General features: G+C 43.7%; 3 protein-coding genes across 11 annotated transcripts; 2 read left to right on the top strand and 1 right to left on the bottom strand.

Annotated features, from left to right (window-relative positions):
• The first annotated feature begins 118 nt into the window (after positions 1-118).
• Positions 119-9,877, top strand: cdc14b (cell division cycle 14B). Of its 8 annotated transcripts, none has more exons than XM_058071254.1 (16): positions 119-406; positions 1,274-1,364; positions 1,615-1,690; positions 2,175-2,267; positions 2,342-2,418; positions 2,586-2,652; positions 2,728-2,878; positions 2,970-3,200; positions 3,638-3,776; positions 3,923-4,088; positions 4,169-4,263; positions 8,299-8,340; positions 8,431-8,529; positions 8,983-9,118; positions 9,362-9,427; positions 9,513-9,877. In XM_058071254.1, the coding sequence occupies exons 1-15, from the start codon at positions 295-297 to the stop codon at positions 9,383-9,385; spliced, it is 1,599 nt and encodes a 532-aa protein (XP_057927237.1). In that variant the 5' UTR covers positions 119-294; the 3' UTR covers positions 9,386-9,427; positions 9,513-9,877. The 8 variants fall into 8 exon arrangements, with proteins under 8 accessions (XP_057927237.1, XP_057927236.1, XP_057927241.1 ...); XM_058071253.1 differs by having other exon boundaries at positions 8,428-8,529; XM_058071256.1 differs by lacking the exon at positions 119-406 and adding an exon at positions 891-1,169 and having other exon boundaries at positions 8,428-8,529.
• Positions 9,857-12,981, bottom strand: LOC131128423 (intracellular hyaluronan-binding protein 4-like). Of its 2 annotated transcripts, none has more exons than XM_058071262.1 (9): positions 12,822-12,981; positions 12,482-12,731; positions 12,160-12,283; positions 11,953-12,090; positions 11,816-11,887; positions 11,661-11,741; positions 10,988-11,159; positions 10,509-10,682; positions 9,857-10,436 (listed from the first exon to the last, which is right to left on the bottom strand). In XM_058071262.1, the coding sequence occupies exons 1-9, from the start codon at positions 12,822-12,824 to the stop codon at positions 10,371-10,373; spliced, it is 1,080 nt and encodes a 359-aa protein (XP_057927245.1). In that variant the 5' UTR covers positions 12,825-12,981; the 3' UTR covers positions 9,857-10,370. The 2 variants fall into 2 exon arrangements, with proteins under 2 accessions (XP_057927245.1, XP_057927244.1); XM_058071261.1 differs by having other exon boundaries at positions 12,819-12,963.
• A 1,243-nt stretch (positions 12,982-14,224) lies between these two features.
• znf367 (zinc finger protein 367) lies at positions 14,225-18,554 on the top strand. The gene is made up of 5 exons (XM_058071214.1): positions 14,225-14,812; positions 15,414-15,564; positions 15,656-15,775; positions 16,330-16,468; positions 16,549-18,554. The coding sequence occupies exons 1-5, from the start codon at positions 14,540-14,542 to the stop codon at positions 16,802-16,804; spliced, it is 939 nt and encodes a 312-aa protein (XP_057927197.1). The 5' UTR covers positions 14,225-14,539; the 3' UTR covers positions 16,805-18,554.
• The last annotated feature ends 3,445 nt before the right edge of the window (positions 18,555-21,999 follow it).

Below are 21,999 nucleotides of genomic sequence, written 5' to 3'. Positions count from 1 at the left end.
AATTCCCCATCTGCGTAAGAGCATATATTTCCAAATTAGATATGATACAGTAGATCATGATGTCACCATTATTGCTTGGCGGCATTAAACCTGCCCCTGCCTGCGTGCACGTCACCAACACCACCACCACCAAACGAGATTGGCTGGAGGAGCTCGGTTGACATTAGTACACTCCACGCAGATCCGGGGAGGACATGACTGCATTATAGCACCGCAACAAAACTAGTGTCAACAAGACGGAGGGCCCTGCAGGAGAACCATCATGTCCACCGTGCTGCAGCCTTGAAAGGCAACATGAAGCGAAAGAGCGAAGGGAGGCGAATAGAGTCGAGGAGGAAGAGGCGCTGTGCAGCTCTGGACGCCTCAGAGGCGGAGCCAAACTCGGATATTTACATTGAGATTTCAGGTAAGGTAAGAGTGGCTATACGATGAAGGCTGTCAACTTTTACATTTGCACATAATCGTCCCTTTTTTTAAATAAAGGACGTGCTGTGATTTGTTTTTGCACCACATTCATGTGGCGACACCGTCTGTTGATTTGTGGTTAATGCACTCTCCGTTATTTGTGTGGATTTATCACACAAATGCTAATTAATAGTATAAGTACGAATAGTGATGAATTTTTCGAGGAAAAGAGTATTACAGTGACTACTTAGATGTCCTTCATCCTTTACTACAGTCAAGAAGTGGAAAAGCTCGATTGTGATTGGCTGACGAGACATGCCAACAACCGCCTTGGCAACTTTCCCACAGCCTATCCCGTGTCAGAACGGGAGAACTTTAAACTAAGAAAGGTGGAACCATAAGTGATTGACGCCATCTTTCTCCAATAGTGTCATGTGTTAGATCTGCTTTAACCAATGGTGTCTCGCGAAGGCTGAGAGCGGGGCGGAGCTTACTTTTAGCATAGTGCGCACTTTATTCACACATGAAACTCACCATCGGGCTCCTTCGACAGAGGGGACTTTTGAGAAGGGTAAAGTTGGGATTTAAACACTTTAACAGCAACGCGAGAAGTTTATAAAAATATTAATTATATTTTGGGCATTTACGAGTGAGTTTTTTTTATCTAAGTATGCTTACGTTCTTGTGAGGAAACATGTTTAAAAGAGCTCAAGTCAACATGAACGAAGAGGATGTTTTGTCAAGATGCATTGAGATCATCCAGGGTAAGATAGCAACAAGGAGGAAAGAAGAATAAACTTAGAAAGCTATGGAAGCCAATGAGTATGCACGACAATAATAACTATTCCTCCTCCCTTCGTTTTTTTAGATCAACTGTATTTCGCCATCCTTCAACAAAAGCTGAAAAGCACGACTGAGCGACATTGTTTCTGCATAGATGAAGAGTTGGCATATGAAAAGTAAGTCAGTGACTATATAACCCTGTGCTTTGCCCGCTGACTGCACTCATGGCCATTTTAAATGGGCGGACCCCACCTTGACTGTTGTTTCTGCAATGGCATTTGCAGTGCATTTTTGCTTTTTCTTCACAGGCAAAACAATTAATAGCACTTTTGCATAGCAAGAGTCCCTGTTTGCATAGGCTTATTAACAATATGACAACTGAGAAAAATTACATACTTTTTAATTCATCATTTTCTCCTCACTTAGCTTCTATGCGGACTTTGGCCCTCTCAACCTGGCCATGTTTTATCGCTTCTGTTGCAAGCTGACAAAGAAACTCAAGGTAATCACCACGCTGGGGTGAGGAAAAGCATACAAGTGTCAACATTTGCTCAACCACTGGGCTGTAGCTGTATTACATTAGGGTGCAAAACTGTAAATCATTTAATGAGGAAAGTGCAATCTAAGGGCGATTTGCATGTAAAGGTGCATAACATTTTGACTTGTTACGCAAGTGTAAAAATAAGTTAACCACTGTAAAACATGAAAACGTACACACTCGCAGTGAGACTATTATTATTATTCTACACATTGATTGTCACTATTCATTTGTCATGCAGCCACATCTTTAAAATGGCTTTTATCGTCATTATGTCTTATAAAGTACACACACTTGGCACCACATGTTAACACCTATTGTAATAAGTTCCATTTGCTTCTGCAGCTGTTCAAACCAAACTGCCACTTTAAATTACATTGTGCTGGGGGTCATGTTTTAACCGTGCAATTAAAGTGTCCCATACACAGTTTTCTATGTCTTTGCACAGTCCATTACACTTTCAAGGAAGAAGATTGTATTTTATACCTGTGGTGATCAGAAGAAACAAGCCAATGCTGCCTACCTCATAGGCTCATATGCAGTGAGTGGAAATAATGCATAATCAATGTGTTTTATCCATCTAGTAAGCTCATTTGTCCATATATGTGTGTGTAGGTGATGTACCTGAATATGACACCAGAGGAGGCCTACAGTCTGCTGGTGTCAAGGAACTGCACTTATATTCCATTCCGGTAAAAACTGTAGACGGTCTATTTCTTGTCTTATTAATGTAATCATTATTCTGTGCCATAAAGGTTATGTCATATGAGGGATTTTCCCTTCATTTGTCAGTACTGTGTAAGGCTGCAGAGTTTGGTGGTTGGGAAAGAAGTAAAAATTGCAATAAAATGTTTCACAGAGATGCCTCGTTTGGAACCTGCATGTACAATCTGAACATCCTCGACTGCCTCCGTGCTGTGCACAAGGTAGGTCTCCGTTCTACGGCTCATTCGTCCTCTCTTTTGCTGAGTCACACCGCTGATGAGATTACCCTCCGCCAGGCGCTGCAGTACGGCTGGCTGGACTTCTCCAACTTTGACGTGGAGGAATACGAGCACTACGAGAGGGCGGAAAATGGTGATTTGAACTGGATTATTCCGGGGAAGTTCCTTGCATTTAGTGGGCCTCATCCCAAAAGCAAAATAGAGAACGGTATGTCTAGTCTTGAAGCACGATGCCTCATCAAATAGTGTTATATACTGTATAGCAACTCTCACAAACATCTCTTTGTTTGCTACCTCAGGCTACCCTCTGCATGCACCCGAGGCCTACATCCCTTATTTTAGCAAACACAACATCACCAGTATTATCCGACTCAACAAAAAGATGTACGATGCCCGGCGCTTCACAGACTCAGGCTTTGAACATCATGACCTCTTTTTTGTGGACGGGAGCACGCCCAACGACACCATTGTCAGGAAGTTCCTCAATATCTGTGAAAACTCAGAAGGAGCCATCGCTGTCCACTGCAAGGGTACGTAAGCACCAAGATAGCATGCAGAATTTCACAAAACGAAGTCAACCACCATTTTTGGATACAATACAGTCATAACTTAGAGTAGCCAGTGTACAGCTTATATAGCATTAATGACATATATGTCAAGGTACATATTGGAATTCTTGTTTACCTCAAAGAATTGCTGTTTCCCAGTTCCAGTAGCACTCATGCAGCCCAGGCCCTGACACTACCACCACAGTGTTTGACTGTAGGCAAAACACAATTATCTTCCTATTCACTTGGGTTGCCAGCTACTTAGACAATAGTGGCTGTGTGTTGCATCATTTTCAGTGGATAGTAAACCTATACTGCTATACAAGCTGTACACTGACTACTTTTGAAGACATACTGACATCCTGTAAATGTGCTTGCGAAAAGGTGAGGTGTGTAGTCAACTGTTACTTTGATTCCAGCCGGTTTGGGGCGCACTGGCACTCTGATTGGCTGCTACATGATGAAGCATTACTGCATGACTGCGGCGGAGGTGATTGCTTGGATACGGATCTGTCGCCCAGGGTCCATCATCGGGCCTCAGCAGAACTTTGTTGAAGAGTGAGTGCATACTATGCCGATATCTCATCTAGTAATGGCCAGTCATCAAAATGAAGTGATCGGTTGTTCTGAACTCCTGTTTCTATGTACGCCAGTGTTGTGACGCTGTAATCTTCCTAATGTGCTATAATGTCATCCTCTGGCAGGAAGCAGAATAGTCTGTGGGCCGAGGGAGATGTCTTCCGGGAGAAAATGCTCAGCGAAAGAGAGAACGGTAAACTTGCCGTGACGAGAATCCTCTCCGGAGTGGACGACATAACCATTAACGGCAGCAACAAGAACAGGGCATCCAAGAAAGGAGAGACGGAGCTGGTATGTTTTGGAAGCCATTGTCAAACCGTACTGTTAAGCCACTTTGTCTCCTTGAAAAACTGTGCTATTCTATTGTGCAGTATGACGACAATGAAGAGCGGAACGGGGTGACGCAGGGCGACAAACTGCGAGCCCTGAAGAGCAAGAGGCAAGCCAGATCCTCAAGTTCATTATCGTAAGTACCACAATGGACCACCGCTTTCATGCTCAACACCTCAATGGACTGAAAAATGACGATAGCGATGTTGCTGCCATGTTCATCATGTCATTAGATGATCCACTGAAGGGCGTGTATAGTGTAGCTTCTTGATGAGCTCGGGGGCTGTGTAGTATTCCTCCTCCTATAAACCTCATCTGGTTCTTTGGAGTCAATTTGAATTCAGGTCTAGGAGGAATATAAGCCGCTCTGTAATCTATTAGTTGTGATTGATAATATGTCAAGTATGGAGACGGAGTGACCCAGGAAGTCATTTGTGATGTTCAGGTAGAAAAGGAGGAAGCTAAATTAATATGGAACTTTCAGTCTTTCGGGATGTTTGCAATCAATGGAAGACTGGAGAGTGTAAATAACTTATTTGGAATAGGAGTTTGTAAATGTTCCCTGTCATTTCGTACAACATTGCTGTGAAGAAATCAATCTTTTTTGCATTGAAACAGAAAGAAATTGCATGTGAAGACTAGAAGCAGCGGTTGTGTGCAAATGCTCAGAGGTTGCCGTCAATCCGAAAAGCCACAGAAAACACTAGCTAAATATATATCACGGCATAAGAAACTAACTTATTATTGCAATATATGCAACATTACATGAATAAACATGTCATTTTGTGAGGGAAAAGTGTTACAAGAAAGTTGTAATGCTGCAAGATAATGTCAAAGTTAAGTTGTCATTTTGCCAGGGGAGGAGGGTAATAGTCGTGATTTTGCAAAATAAGTCATCATCATTTTGAGAGAGATGACTGGTAAATTTGCCAAGAATAATGCAATGCTGTAATTCTGCAAGGATAAGTTGAAATAAAAGAGCAAAGCTGTTATTTTTAAACAAAAAAAAGCAGTAATGCAAGGACAAAGTAGATTTTGCAAGATCAGTCATAATTTGAGAATAAAGTTGTCATTTTGCTGGAAAAAAATCTGTAATATTGCAAGAATAGTCATCATTTTTGCAACATAAGTTGCAATACGATTTTTCAGCAAACTATTATTAAAGTACTTGATTAAACTACCAATAAAGTTGAAATGTTGCAAGATAAGTCCTAATAATATTGGAATAAAGTTGTCGTTTAGCGAGGAACCCAAGCTATAATATGGAAATTATTGTATATATATTTTTAATATTATTGCCCCAATTTTGCCCCATTTTGCAATGCCCGAAACGACACACCCATTATCTGACAGTCTGTTTGGAGCCTGCTGGTCCTCCTTGTTCCTGAAGCAGACATGCTGCATAGCGAATGAATGGACAGCCAATCAACTGCAGTTGTTGTAAATAAATCCAGTGCATTTGGCTAGCCTGTGCCCACCTTCCCATGTGGCTCTGTTGTCCCGTGTCAGGCAGGTGCTAGTGTTCTGCTGCGGCTTCACGGGGGCGCTGTGGCCAACGTGTTGCCTGTCGTTTAAAAGCTAGCTGGGGGAAAGTGGTGCAGAGTGTGAGGTTTGAGGAGGTAAGAGCATGCTACTTCCTCCAACTTTTGTTTTTTCAGCAGTAGCATCTTCCTGTACATTTAATTGCTATGCCATTGAATGGTGTGGCTTATGTTGTTTTCCTTTTTATTTTGCTGTGGCACAACATGGATATGCAATAGCTAGGTGCATCACTGTACTTGGAGGCCTGCCTTTTCTTGGACATACTGAGCCGTTCTGTTGTATCTGTTGTAGTGTTGCATTGGATATGAGTGCACTGACCTATGTTTTAGTGCTTGGCTTCCATTCAGAACTATTAGTAAAGGACGCTTTTTTTTTTAGGTTCAATAATGTTCAGTCAGAGTGAAATGGTATTGCTGATCTTGATTTGACCGTAGTAGATTCTAAAACCTTACATGTATGAAGGAGTGTTCAAAATAAACTACCACAAAATCATTGTAATTTGTACGAAAAAGCTAATATTGTAATACGTCATTTGTGTCATAAATAAATTATTTTAATATTACAACACTAAAGATGTATTCTTTTGAGATAGGTCACTATAATCAATTTGAAGTCATAATTGTACATGCTGTAATGTCGAAATATGGCACAAATGTCATTTTGCAAGAATAAAGTGTCTTTTTTCATATACAAACAATAATAAAAATAATCTTGAGGTAAGGCACAACGTAACAAGATAAAAGCTGCATCACACATTTTACAGTGTAATTTTGCAAGTTGGATCTTGGCACCAATACCATCTTCATTTTGCATTGAAGTCACTCACGTTTTAACTTTGCGCTAATATATCTGTAAATTCTGAAGGGGATATTAGTCCTAAGTTTACACAGGTCATAAATTTTGGCGAGTCATTATCTCATTTTTGCAGTAAAAATGTAAATTGGCAAGATGAAAGCTGCAATACAATGACAATAAATTTTGCAGAAAAAAAGTTCACTGGAGTCGGAATTTGACCAGAAGCTACTTATAATACTACCAATATACAGTATGGTTGTTTTGCAAGATACGCTTTAATAAGTCATGATATTGCAAGAAAAGGTGTCCGTAACACTCTTTTTGTACACAAACAGATGTGTTGTTCGATGAAAAGTGGCTTCTTTCTTCTCTAAGGGGAATGTTATGAAGGCAGGGTGGTTGCTATACAAGCATCTAACCTCAGCTGGCTTCACTAGTTAACATGACAGGAAACACTAATGTGATATCAACTTTTCTGCCTGTTTTTTTTTCTTTCTTCCATGCATGGCATAACAGGCACAACGCACCCTTTGGCATATGCACGCTTATACATGTCTTCTATGTGTCTAACATGCAATAAATGTCAGGGCGGGTTCACACCATCTTTACTGCCTGTTTGTAATGACACTGGATCAGTGCACACACTGTCCACTAGGAAGCAGTACACTTTTATTTCTACACTAGTAGATGATTGCAAGACATCATGTTCCTTATTGGAACATTACATTATTAGAGCCCTGTAGATATGAAATACCACCCGTATAGTCACTTTTACAGTCATATTACCCAATATTGTAGATCTAATCAGCCAAAATAAGACACTTAAGACACGAAAACAATAATTAAAACAAAATCATTAGTAATTATTATTAAGTGATTTTTATTATTATGGCACCTGTTGTGAGATCATTCAGAGCAGCAATAAATGATGCTCCTGCGATCACGTTTGGTGCGTTTCACTGAACATTAAAGTAACATTACTGACACCTAGTGACCAGTATAGTGTACTACATTCACAGTTTGAATGCATCTTTTTGGTTCAGTCCGCCATACATAGGAGAGAGTATGTTTGATGCCGGTTTAAGCCGAAAAAATGACCACAAGGCGGCAGAAGTGCATTTTATAAGAACTCGGACTGCATCTCTCCCATAGAAATGTACTCTGCACAGTAATCAGGAAGTGAAAAGGTAATACAACAAAGGCCCCATGATTTTCTTCTTCACAAGGAGTTATAGTTCCATACAGCAACAATACGTCTTAACATGGACATCGTTGTTTACTGATCCAGTTCCATTGGAACGAAGTGCATCTCTGTGTCCAGCCCACCGTCTCTTGTCTCTCTTTTATCACTATACCTTCTTTTTTTAGTTTTGTTCTTGTTTGAATTTGTCCTCTTTTCAGATGGCTGGTAGCCATGCTGCTCCCCTCCCTGTGTAGCCTTGCCCTGTGGTGGATTGTGTATGGCTTCCCTTCTTCCATGCTGCATTTCTGTATAGACGGGTTAGGATTTCTATGAGTTCCACCGCCCCCTCCCCCAACAAAAAAATGTGTGCTGCCCCACCCAATCTGGATCTAACTGAGAATGCTGTAAGTTATTGTTCCCATGCTTTATTTTGTAGCGCTATCTTTTGACTCTGTTGATGAAATACTGATGGCTGGCTTGATGGCTATTGGTCAATGGGTATAAATGAGTAGCTCCACCCTTTGCGCCCCACCCCCCGTCCTACTAATTTGGCTATTTTCACTAATCTCACCTGACTGCTGAAGTTGCTATCAGAGCCAACCTACTTCTACAGTCACTCCAATATGAAACTGTCATCGTGTGTTTTCACAGGCAAGAAGAGAATAAGGTTCACACCAGGTCGGCGTCTCTTAAGTAAGGTTGCCATACAATCGCCATCATGCATGCCGTGACACAAAGATAAAAGCAGCAACAACTCACCACTAAATGATCTTCTCGCAGCAGGGCGGTGCTTCAGACCAGCGTCAACTCATTGGCTCTGTCCGACCATTCGGACAGTAGGAAGAGGACCAGAACCTCACTGCCAGTCAGCGGAGCATGCAGGTAGGAGGCCAATGGAACCTCTGCACCCTCTGTGAAATAATAGTATGATAAAGCCATTTGTGTATCATGTGGTATGTACAGTTCAAATTGCAATGGTAAATCATTTTTACGGCAATACTGCAACAATATAACCCACATCACAACCTGGAAATGTATATTGTTTATATGTTACACTACGTCCCAGCAAGCTGACCTTTCAATGGGGCGGGCTGGATGTCACTTTTAAACAGCAAAAGTGATCCTAGTGTCCAAATCTTGGCATAGGCATGGATTGGCGTAGGGGTTGGTATCTCAACAACAATGAAGTCACCGTTGCAGCTTTCACAACAGTGATGCTTGGTAACGTCATTTTATGAGGATTGTATCAGTGCTTATTGCCTTGTTAAAACAAGCCAGAGGCTATAGCCACTCATGTATGGTAACACTCACGGCATCCCCACCTCTCTCTGCCAGCACCGTGTGTCGCACCCCATTGGTGGGCAGCTTTCACGTAATGGCCGGCGGCCCCGTGCATTGTGAGCCATGTGGCGGCCATAAAGACGCAACCAACACGTGCACTCCCGTCAACTTAAACATGGCGCACTTGCAGGCAAGCCTTAGTCAGACACACAAGATGAAGATGGTGCTTGTAAATCCACCTGGTTCTTTCCTGACGGTCTTTGTCAAGTCTGCCTGCACTTTTTTTGCATGTCCTCCAGTTTTTGGGGGGAGTATGACTGGCTATAGCTTCTCTGGTCTACGCTCTACTCTCCATTCCTGTACTTGACTTACTATCCAGCTTGCTAATCTCTAACTTCATTCACTTGCTTCTTTTCTGTTTTGCACACGACAGAAGCGCAGCCTCCAGTGGACATAAAGCTCGCCGCTCTTTGCAATCTGTGCGATTTTCTAAGCTATGGTATCTATTTCCTTGTATTGGTGTAATGCTTTTGTTTCTTTACACTAGCAGAACTCTAATGTTTTGTGTTCCATGTTCTTTGCAGTCACTCCATACCTAAAGCAAGAGCACCTTTACTTCGGTGAAAATGCGGATTTCATTTGGAGGTGGAACGTTTTGTAACCAGAGGAGTACAACTTCAGAATTTTATACTGTATATACACACTTTATTCATAAGCTTTTTTTTTATCTTGGTTGGCAATTTCAAACCTCAACTGAGGTAGAGCTCACTTAATGTCATCACTGTCAGCTACATGAAGACTGTAAATATTAACATTTTAGTCACATTGGAAATTTTTTATTTTGTACCATATTCTGTGATCATAACCATCCTAATGGGACATTAACTCATGTATATCATACATTCTAATATAATCACTTTTTCATTAAATATATACAGTACATACCCTGCTTTATGTACTGGCACTTTCTTTTAAGTGAGATATAAAGAGTTCGTAACAGTAAACATCTTTATTTTCAAGCAGTCAAAGCTCAGTACCATTTGTGAATGAGAACAAATCCATCAGGATAAAAACACCAAACCTGAAAGGGATAGTTCATTCTTTGACATGTATGACACCCCCATCAGCAGTGTAGTGCATCAACGGTAGCTTACCCCCCAGGTAAGAGAAATCTGAGAGGTCTGATTTTTCGTGACACAAATTACCCTTTAAGGCTTTTTTCTTCAGTGGCCCCACCAACCAACCAGAACATTCCTCATCACTGAAATCGAACCAGAACTCTGCTCACGAGACAAAGTGGCCACTGCTCACTGTCATACAACTTCCTGACAAAGTCTGAAGTACCACTTCAAGAATAGAGGAACCATGAAAACTGTTTAAGCAAGTATTTTAAGTGCAACCATCCCCCCCACCCCTCCACATCGGTCACATGGAGCATGAACTCAATTGCCTGCTGATAGTGCTGGGAAGTCTTCTGGGTCATCCGGGTCAGGCGCAACGTCGCTCACCTGGAAGCAAGCAGGCATTAGTTACAGGTCAACACTGCTGTAATGTTATATGCTGTAAAAGCAAAGACAAACCTTCTCCAGCAGTTTGGTTCTTTCTGGGTTGCCCGGTGGACCCGAACCACGGGTTGCCCTGCCCCTGCCCCGGCGTCCAAGACTGCCAAAGTTGATGTCCAGGAGGGAGGTGATGTCATTCATGGAGCGGCGGAAGAAATTACAGTCCTCCATTTCCAGACTGTCCCTGAGATGCTGAAGATTGGACAGTAAATTGCCTCCAACCAGACTAGACCATTTGGAGTGGTCACTTCAGACACCGACTACTGGGTTGTCTGCAGCCATTATCGAACATTTTAGGCATTATGTGGCCAGCAGATGACTGCAACCATTGCCTCTACCTGTGCATTCATCCCCATTTCATTGTTAGGATTATGAAAATGACCATTTTGCTTTTTGTCAATGACAGCCTTTTTCCTGTCATGACAATTTGATGGGCTTGGGGTAGGTGGGTACGCATGAAGGTGTATGTATAAGGTGGTATAGAAATCTTTACGTACTTCCACATGTTTGGACTGGTGGATGACCTTGGCCTTCGATGGAATGGTGTTCTCAGCTTTGCGGATATTGAAATCGGCCTTCGGACGACTGACCTCCTGCAGAGCCTTCCATTCATCCAGGGTCATCTCCATGGCAACCTGAACCACCATGTCACCTTCATCGACTTCCGCACTAATCGCACAAAACACTGACTGAAACAAATGTACTGGGAAGAAAAAGGGCATTTCTTCAATAGCAGGGGTGTCAAACTCAATCACACAGGGGCCCCAAAACTCAGACATTTGGAGTGGATCATTTTTGATAGGTGGTCCATCAAAAATCACCGTCATTATTGAAAGTGATCACTTTTGACCGTTTTATGCTTCTTTAATGTGCCATTTTCCACAGACAGGGCATCGTAGTTAAATTGCTGCCATATTTAGTCAGGTAGAGTCAAATTATTTTGACCTTTGGTCTGAATCTGGCACTGTTGTGGTTCGGATTTTTATGCTATATACCATCACAACTCAGAGTTTCCGGTTAATGTTCTGTTCTTTGTCCAACAAATTACACTATAGGCAATGATTCTTAACTGGAATTTACAGTTAGCAGTTCAAAACTTCTGTTTAAGGATTAATTTCAACAAGTAAAAAGGTGACTGATTAAAAAATATATATATTTTTCAATACTCACATGTTCTGATTGTCTTCAGCTACGGCTTGAGCCTCCTCAGTTTGGACGTGAGCATCATCGGGCGTCACCTCCATTGACTCGCTTCACACAAGAGGGAAGCACTTCATTGGCACCACTTCATTTGACATTGGTGATGTTGACCGACAGACACGCACCTTGTTGGTTCTTCCACACATCCCCAGTTCCAGGGACCTCTGCCACCTCTCTTCTCATCAGGAGAGATGCCACTAGAGTCACAAAAAGGATCATCAAAAAGCACTCATAAAAACGCTGAAACAATACAAACACTTACGTTCCATTGTGTCTGTCATACTCTCTTTTGCCTCTGAGTCCAGTGGTATCTAGGTTCCTAATATACCCCCTGCTTCCTCCTCTCCTACCCCGGCCACCCCCTCGGCTCCTGGGCTCTGCATCCTGATCGTTGAAAGACCTGTGACACAAACAAGTCTTGTTTGGCAAGAACTGGATGAAATGTACAAGCGTGGCTTGGGAAATGTACTTTGGGACAGAGAACTCCTGAGGGTACACGGCTGGGTTGGTCCTACGTTCCCCGAAGGCAGCCGTCTTTGAGCCTCTCTTGGTGTCCACACGCTCGTCTCCAGCACGGGGTGGCTGCTTGGAGACTGAGAACATACAGTAAGTGCTTTACTGCTACATAGTGAAAGATCGAATATCCTCTACAACTGTTTAAAAAGGCCCACTCAACACTCGTCAAAGATATAAATGACTAGACTCAGGTACAAACTGAACTTATGTTATTCATGGGCCAGAATTGGAGGGCCTAGGCTGTCTAGCAAACATGGCCGTCTCTCGTCGTGTACCTGCATCAACCACTGGAAGAGTCAGTGTGGTTGGAGTTACTATAGGAACACGCCTGTCCCTCTGAGATTCCTTCTGACCGGGTTTTCTCTGCTTGCCCTTCTTCTCATCCTCTTCCTTCTTCTTCTTCCTCTGCTTCTCCTTTTCGGTTTCCACCTCGTTTATCAGGTCCAGCGGGTCGGAATCGTCGTCTGGAAGATTCCCGAACCTGTTGGCCACCGCGCAGCCATAGGCGTCCGGCAGCATCTTAATCTGTGTGTGACAGAGGAAGAGACAAACTCAAACTCACCACGTCTCTCACAGCTAAAGGGTAGTTTGTTGACAATCAACTCCGCTAACCACCATCGTCTTATTCTTCGGCAATAACAGGACTCCAGATGATGGTCAAGTCGCCATTGAGCTTCGCACAAGAGCGGGAAACGTTTGGTCCACTTTTATAAATGTTTGCAGGTGCGCGAGGCAAACGAGGCCACGCCCCCTCGTAATACCAATTGATTAAATCATCAGAAAATGGCGGCCTAATGGTCATGAGTCTAGGTGGGCCATACTGTACATTTTCGTGTTGATGCGATATCAAGCCAACACAGGTCGAGTTGTACCGATACATTTGACATTTTTTCCAATATAAACGCCCATGTTGCCTCTTCGGGCTGAGACTCCTGGGTACAGAGGAGGACACCAGAAGCTCGCCATCAAGCCCCAAACAACTTAGGACAACCGGGACACGTAAACTAGCACTAGCATATGAAATATTAATTCAGCCAATGTTAGCAAATGTATATGTCACTTAGCAAATGTATACGTCACAACAGTCCTTGTGTGAGTACTCAGCCTGTTCATCTTTTTATTTTACAATATTCAGTGGATGAATAAGCACTATGTTGCATCAATCAACTGCAATAAAACATTTTATTTGAACAAAAAGGAAAGCGTTATCAAAACGTAAAAACACAACAGTGCCACCCAGTGGTGATCACGGAGGTACAGCATGTCTCGAGCACACTGTGTTGGGCAATGTGAGTCGCTGGCTGTCAATAAAGTCTTTGTCATCGTAGAGTGACAGTAGATTTGCTTATTCATCCACAAAACAACAAATTCGTCCTCGCTTTCAATAAAACATACACACAAAAAATAGAATTCAGTAAAAAATATAAAGAGATCAGTAAAATATGAAAACAATATAGACAATATAGATAGGTTTTGTATAGCCACTTTTGCAGAATACCTCCATAAGTGTTGTGAACCATGTGAACAATTGTGAATTGAGTCTTGGTTTTGAGGTAACGAATGAGACACAATAACACACGAGCATTACATTTATGAGCTGTAGATTGTGTTAGGTTATACACAAATAAGAATAAGGTAGCAAACCGACGATTTCCAGTGCTACAGTGACTTCTTTGTTCAACTGTTTCCGCCCTTGCGGAAGCTTGGCGCCTCGTTGGTTTTGCGGCATATACCTTTAAATTGGCCTCAAAACCAGTTAACGTCAACAAGACTTAGCGAGCGCGGGAAAAAGTACCATCTGCTTGTTTTGTGCGCTGTAAAACTAACCGCCCTTCGGTTTTATTGGATACGCGCCGGGCGCCCGGGCGACCAACCTTCTTTCGTTGTCCAATCTGGGTGGCCAACGAGGGCGAGCGCCCATATTCTTCAAACCTGATTGGATGCAATCTTTTGACCAATCACAGCGGCATGTTTGCCATCACTTTCCGGACATTGGGCTATCTATTTGCTCTGATTGGCCGCTTTGGTCATGTGGGTGTGATTCTGTGTATGTAATTGGTCTGTTTGCTGATCGGGCGCGATTTTGCAACGCGGTATAGCACTTGTGTGGGCGCATTCTGTTCAGAGCGGACGTGCAGCACCAAGATTAACATTGAGATATTTTTTATGATTCCATATACTTTGTAGCTGAAGACGGATCTGTATTTTTGCTCTTCGGAAATGAAGGACATATTCACACCGGATTAACACGGCGCGACATTTTCTTATTGTTAAAGTTAAAGAGAAGCTGTTCATTTTCAGCCATTTCCGGGTTTTTTGACGGCATCCAAACAATGGCCGATAGCAAACACCCGCATGTTATCTTTTGTAACGACTCACCCAAGAGGGTTCTGGTGTCGGTCATCAAGACCACTCCGATCAAGCCCATTAAGGCCGAGGCCATGACTCCCACCAGCCCGGGGTTCAGCGACTTCATGGTGTACCCGTGGAAGTGGGGGGAGAACGCCCACAATGTGTCACTGAGTCCGGGCTCACTGAGCGGGGCTTCGTCTCCCTGCGGCACCACCGGAGAGGCCGACGCGTCTCAATCACCCGATCAGATGAAGGTAAAAGTTTATTTAAAACTACTAAAATCGTGGCTTATACTACAACTAGTTTGCATGTGACGAACACAATATCAAACAGAATGTCATTTAATATGACAAATTACTCCGATGTCCATAATAATAATAATAATAATAATAATTGGTCCGCTTATGACATTAGGGTGTGACTTGTTGGATTTTAAACCCCCTCCTGTGGAGCAGCTGCTCATTTATGACGTCTTGTCTGGCGCCAAAAAATGTAGTCGGAAGTGAATGGACAAAATCTCATTGTAACTCTCGCGAGATCTGTGAGCACACCAACCAGTTATGAATTGTAACACTATTGCACTTAATATCTTAGCCTGTAGAAAATGAATGGGAGTTTATATTTTGTATGCAGACTCCAAAGGCCATCTGCTCAGTAGAATGACATCCAACACCTGTAAACAAGTAGTAAACAAGCAGTATGATGCGCTGCATTTCGACACCACTGCAAACTACAAGTACAATAATAAACATTTTACTCAATTAATACCTCTCAAAACAGATCATTGTTAGCCTAGTGTCTGCATCTGTACTCTGTCGCTTGACTTTTACCTCCATTTGCTGCCCCCATCTTCAGGATGGCATCCGCAGAGGTCGTCCGAGAGCTGAAACTGTCCGAGAGCTGATCAGTGAAGGGGAAACATCCTCTAGCCGCATCCGCTGCAACATCTGCAACCGGGTGTTCCCCAGAGAGAAGTCGCTCCAGGCCCATAAGAGAACACACACAGGTGAGCATTAAGTGTTTGTAAAAGCATATTAGGAAAGATTAGTAACTCAGTATTTACTGTCATGTGACACCCGTGTCTTCCCATCTGTCAGGCGAGCGACCGTATTTGTGTGACTATCCAAATTGTGGCAAGGCCTTTGTCCAGAGTGGTCAGCTGAAGACGCACCAGCGGCTGCACACTGGAGAGAAACCCTTTGTTTGCTCAGAAAAAGGTGACATTTTTGAAATTCTGGGTTTGAGTCACTCATAGGGAAGTCATGCGACTATTTGGGTACCAGTGGCCTTAAGTGTGCTCAGTCACTGACCACATGGAGCACCAAAACTGGAACTATGCTTGCAGGGGGTTTTACCAAAATAACACAGCTGTGGTGCAGAAATGCATTGCATTAAGAACAGGTTAAATAGTTATCAAAAAATATTCATCAGTAAAGTTCACGTAGAGTCTGTGTAAGCATGTTAAAGTGAGAACCAGTATATCATACTAAGGGTAAAAACTATATGCTTTGTTGCCTTTAACACAAAGCTGAGATGTCAGTTAGTGAGCATATAGAGTATTGACCTATACTGTATTGGCATATGTATTTAGCTTGATTAATTTTAAAGTAAAAGGTGAAAAACATGACCCTCAGTGGGGAAAAAAAAAGTTTGGACACCCCTGCTATAAAGCGTACACAGATTGTTTGATTAGACAGTGGTGCTCCACACTGCCACTTTTACCTCTCTTTGTCTCCTGTAATGTTAATTCAATCTGTGGTTTTATCTTCAGGGTGTGGCAATCGATTCACGCACGCCAACCGTCATTGCCCCAAGCATCCATTTTCCCGTCTCAAGAGGGAGGAGCCAAAGGAAGGGGCAGGCAAGGCGCAGTCTGTGGACAACAAGGCAGTGGCAGAGTGGCTGGCAAAGTAAGACAACATCCACTTGACCGACAATACCTTATGTTTTTTGTTTGTTTGTTTTTCAATTACCAAATGATTATTTGCAGGTACTGGCGGACCCGTGAGCAGCGTGCCCCCACCACCACCAAGGGGAAGGTACAGAGTAAAGCCAGAGCGCAGGACCAGGAGCAGCGGGACCCGATGGAGTTCCTTCAGTCCGATGACGAGAAGGGCGAAGAGGAAGAGATGGCGGAGGAGGAGAAGGGCAGCCACGGCGGAGCCGCCAGGCGTCGCCTCCAGGAGCAGCGGGAGCGTCTCCACGGTGCTCTGGCGCTCATTGAGCTGGCCAACCTGTCTGCCTGAGCAGCACCCCAAATCACTTACGTCCAGCCCCAGTCTGCCTTCCTTCCTTGTGCTGTAGCTAGAGAACCGTTTCCTAACACAGATCCACTCTTGCTTCAAGAACCGGCCTGAGATCAGTGTTGATGCACAGCAGCCCCACCCCTCCCTGGAAGGCACAAGCTAAAGCACCTTATTCAGCTTCCATTTATCCTTTTAGGCTGCTATTGTAGATTTTACTATATGAAGAATGTCACTCTTTTCTGCCTTTTAAAGGCGATCAAAGAGTTCAGATTGTGTTTTTTTTGTTTGCACTTTGACAAGTTTTGGAAAAGGTATGTTTAGTGTGTGTGATTGTAAATATGGTTGAAGATTTGATGACAGGGTGTAACGCCTCAGCCTCGTGTCGGTGTAAGACAGAGAGAAGCGAAAATTGGCCTTAACCTGTATTAGGTGAAGAGATGGTGGAATTTTAGGGTTTGGGTGGGGGTGGGAATACAGTCAGACATGGGTCATGTTTCCTTTTCGCGAGGACAGGTGATCATTGCAAGCCTAATCCGCTTCTCACAACATTGGATCAGCACATGCACTTAAAACCCTTTTCCACCCAGCAGTACACTTAGGTGCAAAATATTTAGACTTTGCTGTGCCACATTTTGGCACATTTTACTTTTTTTTTTCTACCAAGTGGTACCGTTCAGATCTGGTAAATCGTTGCCTGGCACAAATCCTGCAAAACCGCAGCATGCAGCGTACAGCTACAATTGTGTAACGCAAAAGTGCAGGAGCGGTACGTGCCGGAAGAAACACACTGCACGCTGTCCATTGAAACATACAGTACCTGTCAAAAGATACTTTCTCATTTAATAATGTCAAAGTGTCTCCAAATGTTTGGTACTGTAGGCGGTGTCCCACCTGCGTTGCGGCTCTTGATGCTACTCCAGAGTATCTAGTGTATCTCACCCCACCCTTGTAGTGCAGTACAGTACTGTACTGTACAGCTTGGCGGAAACAAGGCCAAGACAGGATATTATAGTGTGTTTGGTATAAATGAGAAAAGAGGCTTGTGTGTTTTTTAAATGTATGTATGGACAGTTCATTCTGAGCTCATAGTTCATCTTTCTTGGGTCAGTATGTAAAATATATTTTTTTTAAATTAAGCACTTGGGCTTATAAAAAAAACACATTGGATTCCATCTTGCAATGCCTGAAATACACGTGCTGTCCAGGAAATAGCCTGCAGTTTGTCAAACACGTTTGTTGTATTGTAGTACAGGATGCAAGTGTATGTTTGTTTTAAGCTACACTACAGAAGAACACTGTATCTTGCTTCTTAATACCCATAATTCATTTTCTGTTTTGGAGCCATCCATGCATAATAACCCGATAGGATTGCATTTTTTGGATTCCCGAATGTCCCAAGAGGTGAAACTGGAATTTAGTTGAGAGTCAAGGCACCAAATGATGTTTTGTATAGTATATTCTGAAACATTTCTTCTAACCAATAGGCTTGTTTTTTTGTTTGTTTGTTTGTTTTATGAGTGTGGTTTTGAAAAATGATGGCATTTAATATATACATAGAATAATATTGATTGTGCACAACTTACCAAGAGCGTTGTCATGGAATTCTAGAATCAGTTCCCTCCCATGCTAACATCTTCTGACATGTATCGAGTGACCCTTACTTGCTTGGTTTGGTTTCTGTTAAAGCTTCTCTAATAAGCTGTCCATTATGTAATAACATTGCTGGTTTTCAATAAACATTCACACACTGAGACATTCATTCTGTATTGGCTTTTTTCCACTCCTACGTTTATGCAGATTGTCCTGGGGGCTATGTGAATTAAAAAAAACGGCTTGACTACTTTAGCGCCGAATACCGAGACTTACCTAATGCGCTCAAACACCACAGCAGGTAAGTAGTACAATGCAGAAGAAGATTAAGATTAAGATTAAGATATGCCTTTATTCGTCCCTCAGTGGGGAAATTTGTATTGCACAGCAGCAAGAGTACAGAATCAGTTAAGCAGTACAAAATACACAATATAGAAAAATAAACAATATAACGACTCAAGTATTAACAAAAATCAACAGTTTTTCCCAGAGTTATATACAATACAGTATGTAGATAATATGAGACGAGATGATATATATGACCAGTCTATACACTGAGATCTTGCTAGTGAGTTAATATGAGGCATTATAGAAATACTTCACATAGAACTTAATATATTGCATTTAGAGCCTTAATATTGCACATGGAGGTTGATCAGATATTGCACAGTGAATGGGGTCTGGAGTAACTATACTGAATGTAAAAAGCAAAGTATTACACAGATGTACATAGCAGTGTAGAAGTCTATTGGGAGCAGTGCTGGTTGTACAGCCTGACAGCTGCAGGAAGAAAAGACCTGCGATATCGCTCCTTCACACACTTGGGGTGAAGCAGTCTATCGCTGAAGGAGCTTTCAAGTGCTGTCAAGGTGTCCTGCAGGGGGTGGGAGTTGTTCTCCAACATGGATGATAGCTTAGCCAACATCCTCCTCTCTCCCACCACCTCCACTGGGTCAAGGGGGCAACCCAGTGCAGAGCTGGCCTTCCTGATGATCTTATCCAGTCTCTTCCTATCCGCAGCCGAAATGCTGCTGCCCCAGCAGACCACTCCCTGGAAAATGGCTGAAGCCACAACAGAGTCATAGAACGTCTTGAGGAGTGCCCCTTGCACTCCAAAAGACCTCAGTCTCCTGAGCAGATAGAGTCTGCTCATGCCCTTCCTGTAAAGTGCTTCTGTGTGATGAGTCCAGTCCAGTCTATTGTTGAGATGAACACCCAGGTACTTGTAAGATGTCACCATCTCAATGTCCATTCCCTGAATGTTCACTGGTGTTGGAGGAGAGTGGATGCGCCTGCGGAAATCCACCACCAGCTCTCTGGTTTTCCCCGTGTTGATCTGGAGGCAGTTCCGCTGGCACCAGTCCACAAAGTCCTGTGTCAGTCCTCTGTACTCCAAGTCGTCCCCATCTGTGATGAGGCCAACAATTGCAGAGTCGTCAGAGAACTTCTGCAGGTGGCAGGTTGGTGTGTTGTAGGAGAAGTCTGCTGTGTAGAGGGTGAAAAGGAACGGAGCCAGGACCGTTCCCTGCGGAGCCCCCGTACTGCAGACAACTGTGTCGGACACACAGTCCCGTGTCCTCACATACTGTGGACGGTTGGTGAGGTAATCCAGTATCCACGATGTGAGGTGCAGGTCCACCCCTGTGTTCTCCAGCTTGTCCCTCAGAAGTGCTGGCTGGATGGTGTTGAACGCACTGGAAAAATCAAAGAACATGATTCTCACCGTGCTCCCAGGTTTCTCCAGGTGAGAGAGCGCTCTGTGCTGGAGGAAGATGACAGCGTCGTCCACCCCAGTGCCAGGTTGATAGGCGAACTGGAGCGGGTCCATCGAAGGACCCACCAGGGGGCGGAGATGGTCAAGGATCAGCCGCTCCAAGGTCTTCATCAGGTGTGATGTAAGTGCCACCGGCCTGTAGCTGCTGAGGTCCTTGGGGTGCGGCGTCTTGGGGACAGGAACCACGCAGGATGTCTTCCACAGCTGTGGCACCCTCCCCAGCTTCAGGCTCAGGTTGAAGATGTGCTCAACAATCCCGCACAGCTCGTCCGCGCAGGACTTCAGGAGCCTGGAGCTGATGCCGTCTGGTCCCGCCGCCTTCCTCGCCTTGGTTTTCCGGAGCTGGTTTCTCACCTGGGATGTTGTGAGGGTCAGGTTGGAGCAGTGGGGCTGTGTGCGGGGGGAGGTTAGTGAGGAGGTTGAGCTGATTAGGTGAGAAGTGGTGGGGGATGGCTGTGTGCAGGAGGGGGAGGTGGGGGTAGGGCTGTCCACTCGAGGTGTCGATGGTGGGAGTTTCGGCAGAAGTTTCGGCAGGAGGTGCTGGGCCGGGGGATGGGCAGATGGTTGATCAAACCTGTTGAAAAATAGATTCAGATCGTTAGCCTTTACCTGGTCCCCAGCAGCCTGGGAGTCGGGCCCCTTGTGGCCAGAGATGGTTTTCAGGCCTCTCCAGACTCCTCTGACGTTGTTCTGCTGCAGCTGTTCCTCCATCTTTTTCCTGTAGCAGTCCTTCCCCTCCCTGATTTTCCTCCTCAGCTCCTTCTGCACAGCCTTCAGCTCTTCCCTATTTCCTGACTTAAAGACCCTCTCCTTCTCCTTTAGGAGAGCCTTTATGTCCGGATTAATCCACGGTTTGTTGTTGGAGAAACACCGTACAGTCCTGGTGGGTACAGTGTTTTCCACACAGAAGTTTATGTAGTCTGTGATGCAGTCAGTGAGACTGTCTATATCGTCCCCATGAGGATGGCAGAGTTCCTCCCACACTGTTGTGTTGAAACAGTCCTTCAGAGCCTCGTCGGCTTCATCAGACCATCTCTTCACTGTGCGGGACACAGCTGGCAGCCTGCGTACCAGAGGTTTGTACACAGGCTGGAGATGTACCAGGTTGTGGTCTGATCTTCCCAGGGGAGGAAGTGCTGTTGAATTGTATGCCTCCTTGGTGTTGGCATAACACAAGTCCAGTGTTTTATTGTCTCTAGTGCAGCAGGTGAAAGGTGATGGAATGAAGTTGTTCACTCTTGTGTGTGCATTAGATCAACAAATAAGGCATTTCAATGTTGGATGGATGCACTATAGATATGCTCTATGTTAGAAAACCCCAAATTTTGCACGTGTATGTAAATATATGCTTTCACAAATATGTCTTCTTTGGCACGTTGCGGCCCCTTTTGTTCCTGAACGCACCATGTGTGAGGTGGACTGAGACTCGGATGCTGCACAGACATATGTATGTTTTCTTTTCTTCCTTTCACCTTGTCCTTGTTAATGAATGTTAACACTGTGAATGCACAGAAGTGCAGTTTAATAATGCTCTCTACTGCTTGGTGCACAATTTCATGCTTTATGTGTTCATATGTCCATTTAATAATATATTAAAGATGTTTCATTGTGTGGTTTATATTTTTTAAGGGTGCATGGGTAAAGGGTACACGACTGTGAAAGGTTTGGGAAGCCCTGCTGCATACTTTTAATAAATAAGACGTCTTGACACTCCAATATGGAGCTAAACAGCACCGCCAAGTGGCGAATAACAATGGCATATAGCAGGGGTCAGGAACCTTTTTGGCTACAAGAGCCATGAGGACCAGATATTTTAAAATGTGTATCTGTG

The sequence above is a fragment of the Doryrhamphus excisus genome, chromosome 4, assembly GCF_030265055.1.
Source record: "Doryrhamphus excisus isolate RoL2022-K1 chromosome 4, RoL_Dexc_1.0, whole genome shotgun sequence".
In the NCBI taxonomy this organism is placed as follows: domain Eukaryota; kingdom Metazoa; phylum Chordata; class Actinopteri; order Syngnathiformes; family Syngnathidae; genus Doryrhamphus; species Doryrhamphus excisus.
Note: the sequence above shows the minus strand (reverse complement) of the source record. Positions and strands in the feature narration are given on the sequence as shown.

What these genes read in the sequence shown, in the direction of transcription:
- cdc14b (XM_058071253.1), top strand. Translation starts at nt 295, where the DNA reads ATGAAGCGAAAGAGCGAAGGGAGGCGAATAGAGTCGAGGAGGAAGAGG. An exon ending in ACCAGGTCGGCGTCTCTTAA is followed by an intron (nt 8,341 to 8,427) that starts GTAAGGTTGCCA and finishes ATCTTCTCGCAG; the next exon opens with CAGGGCGGTGCTTCAGACCA. An exon ending in CCAGTCAGCGGAGCATGCAG is followed by an intron (nt 8,530 to 8,982) that starts GTAGGAGGCCAA and finishes TCTCTCTGCCAG; the next exon opens with CACCGTGTGTCGCACCCCAT.
- znf367 (XM_058071214.1), top strand. Translation starts at nt 14,540, where the DNA reads ATGGCCGATAGCAAACACCCGCATGTTATCTTTTGTAACGACTCACCC. An exon ending in AATCACCCGATCAGATGAAG is followed by an intron (nt 14,813 to 15,413) that starts GTAAAAGTTTAT and finishes CCCCATCTTCAG; the next exon opens with GATGGCATCCGCAGAGGTCG. An exon ending in CCATAAGAGAACACACACAG is followed by an intron (nt 15,565 to 15,655) that starts GTGAGCATTAAG and finishes CCCATCTGTCAG; the next exon opens with GCGAGCGACCGTATTTGTGT.
- LOC131128423 (XM_058071261.1), bottom strand. An exon ending in CAGGAGTTCTCTGTCCCAAA is followed by an intron (nt 12,091 to 12,159) that starts GTACATTTCCCA and finishes TTTGTGTCACAG; the next exon opens with GTCTTTCAACGATCAGGATG. An exon ending in GAACCAAACTGCTGGAGAAG is followed by an intron (nt 10,437 to 10,508) that starts GTTTGTCTTTGC and finishes GCTTGCTTCCAG; the next exon opens with GTGAGCGACGTTGCGCCTGA.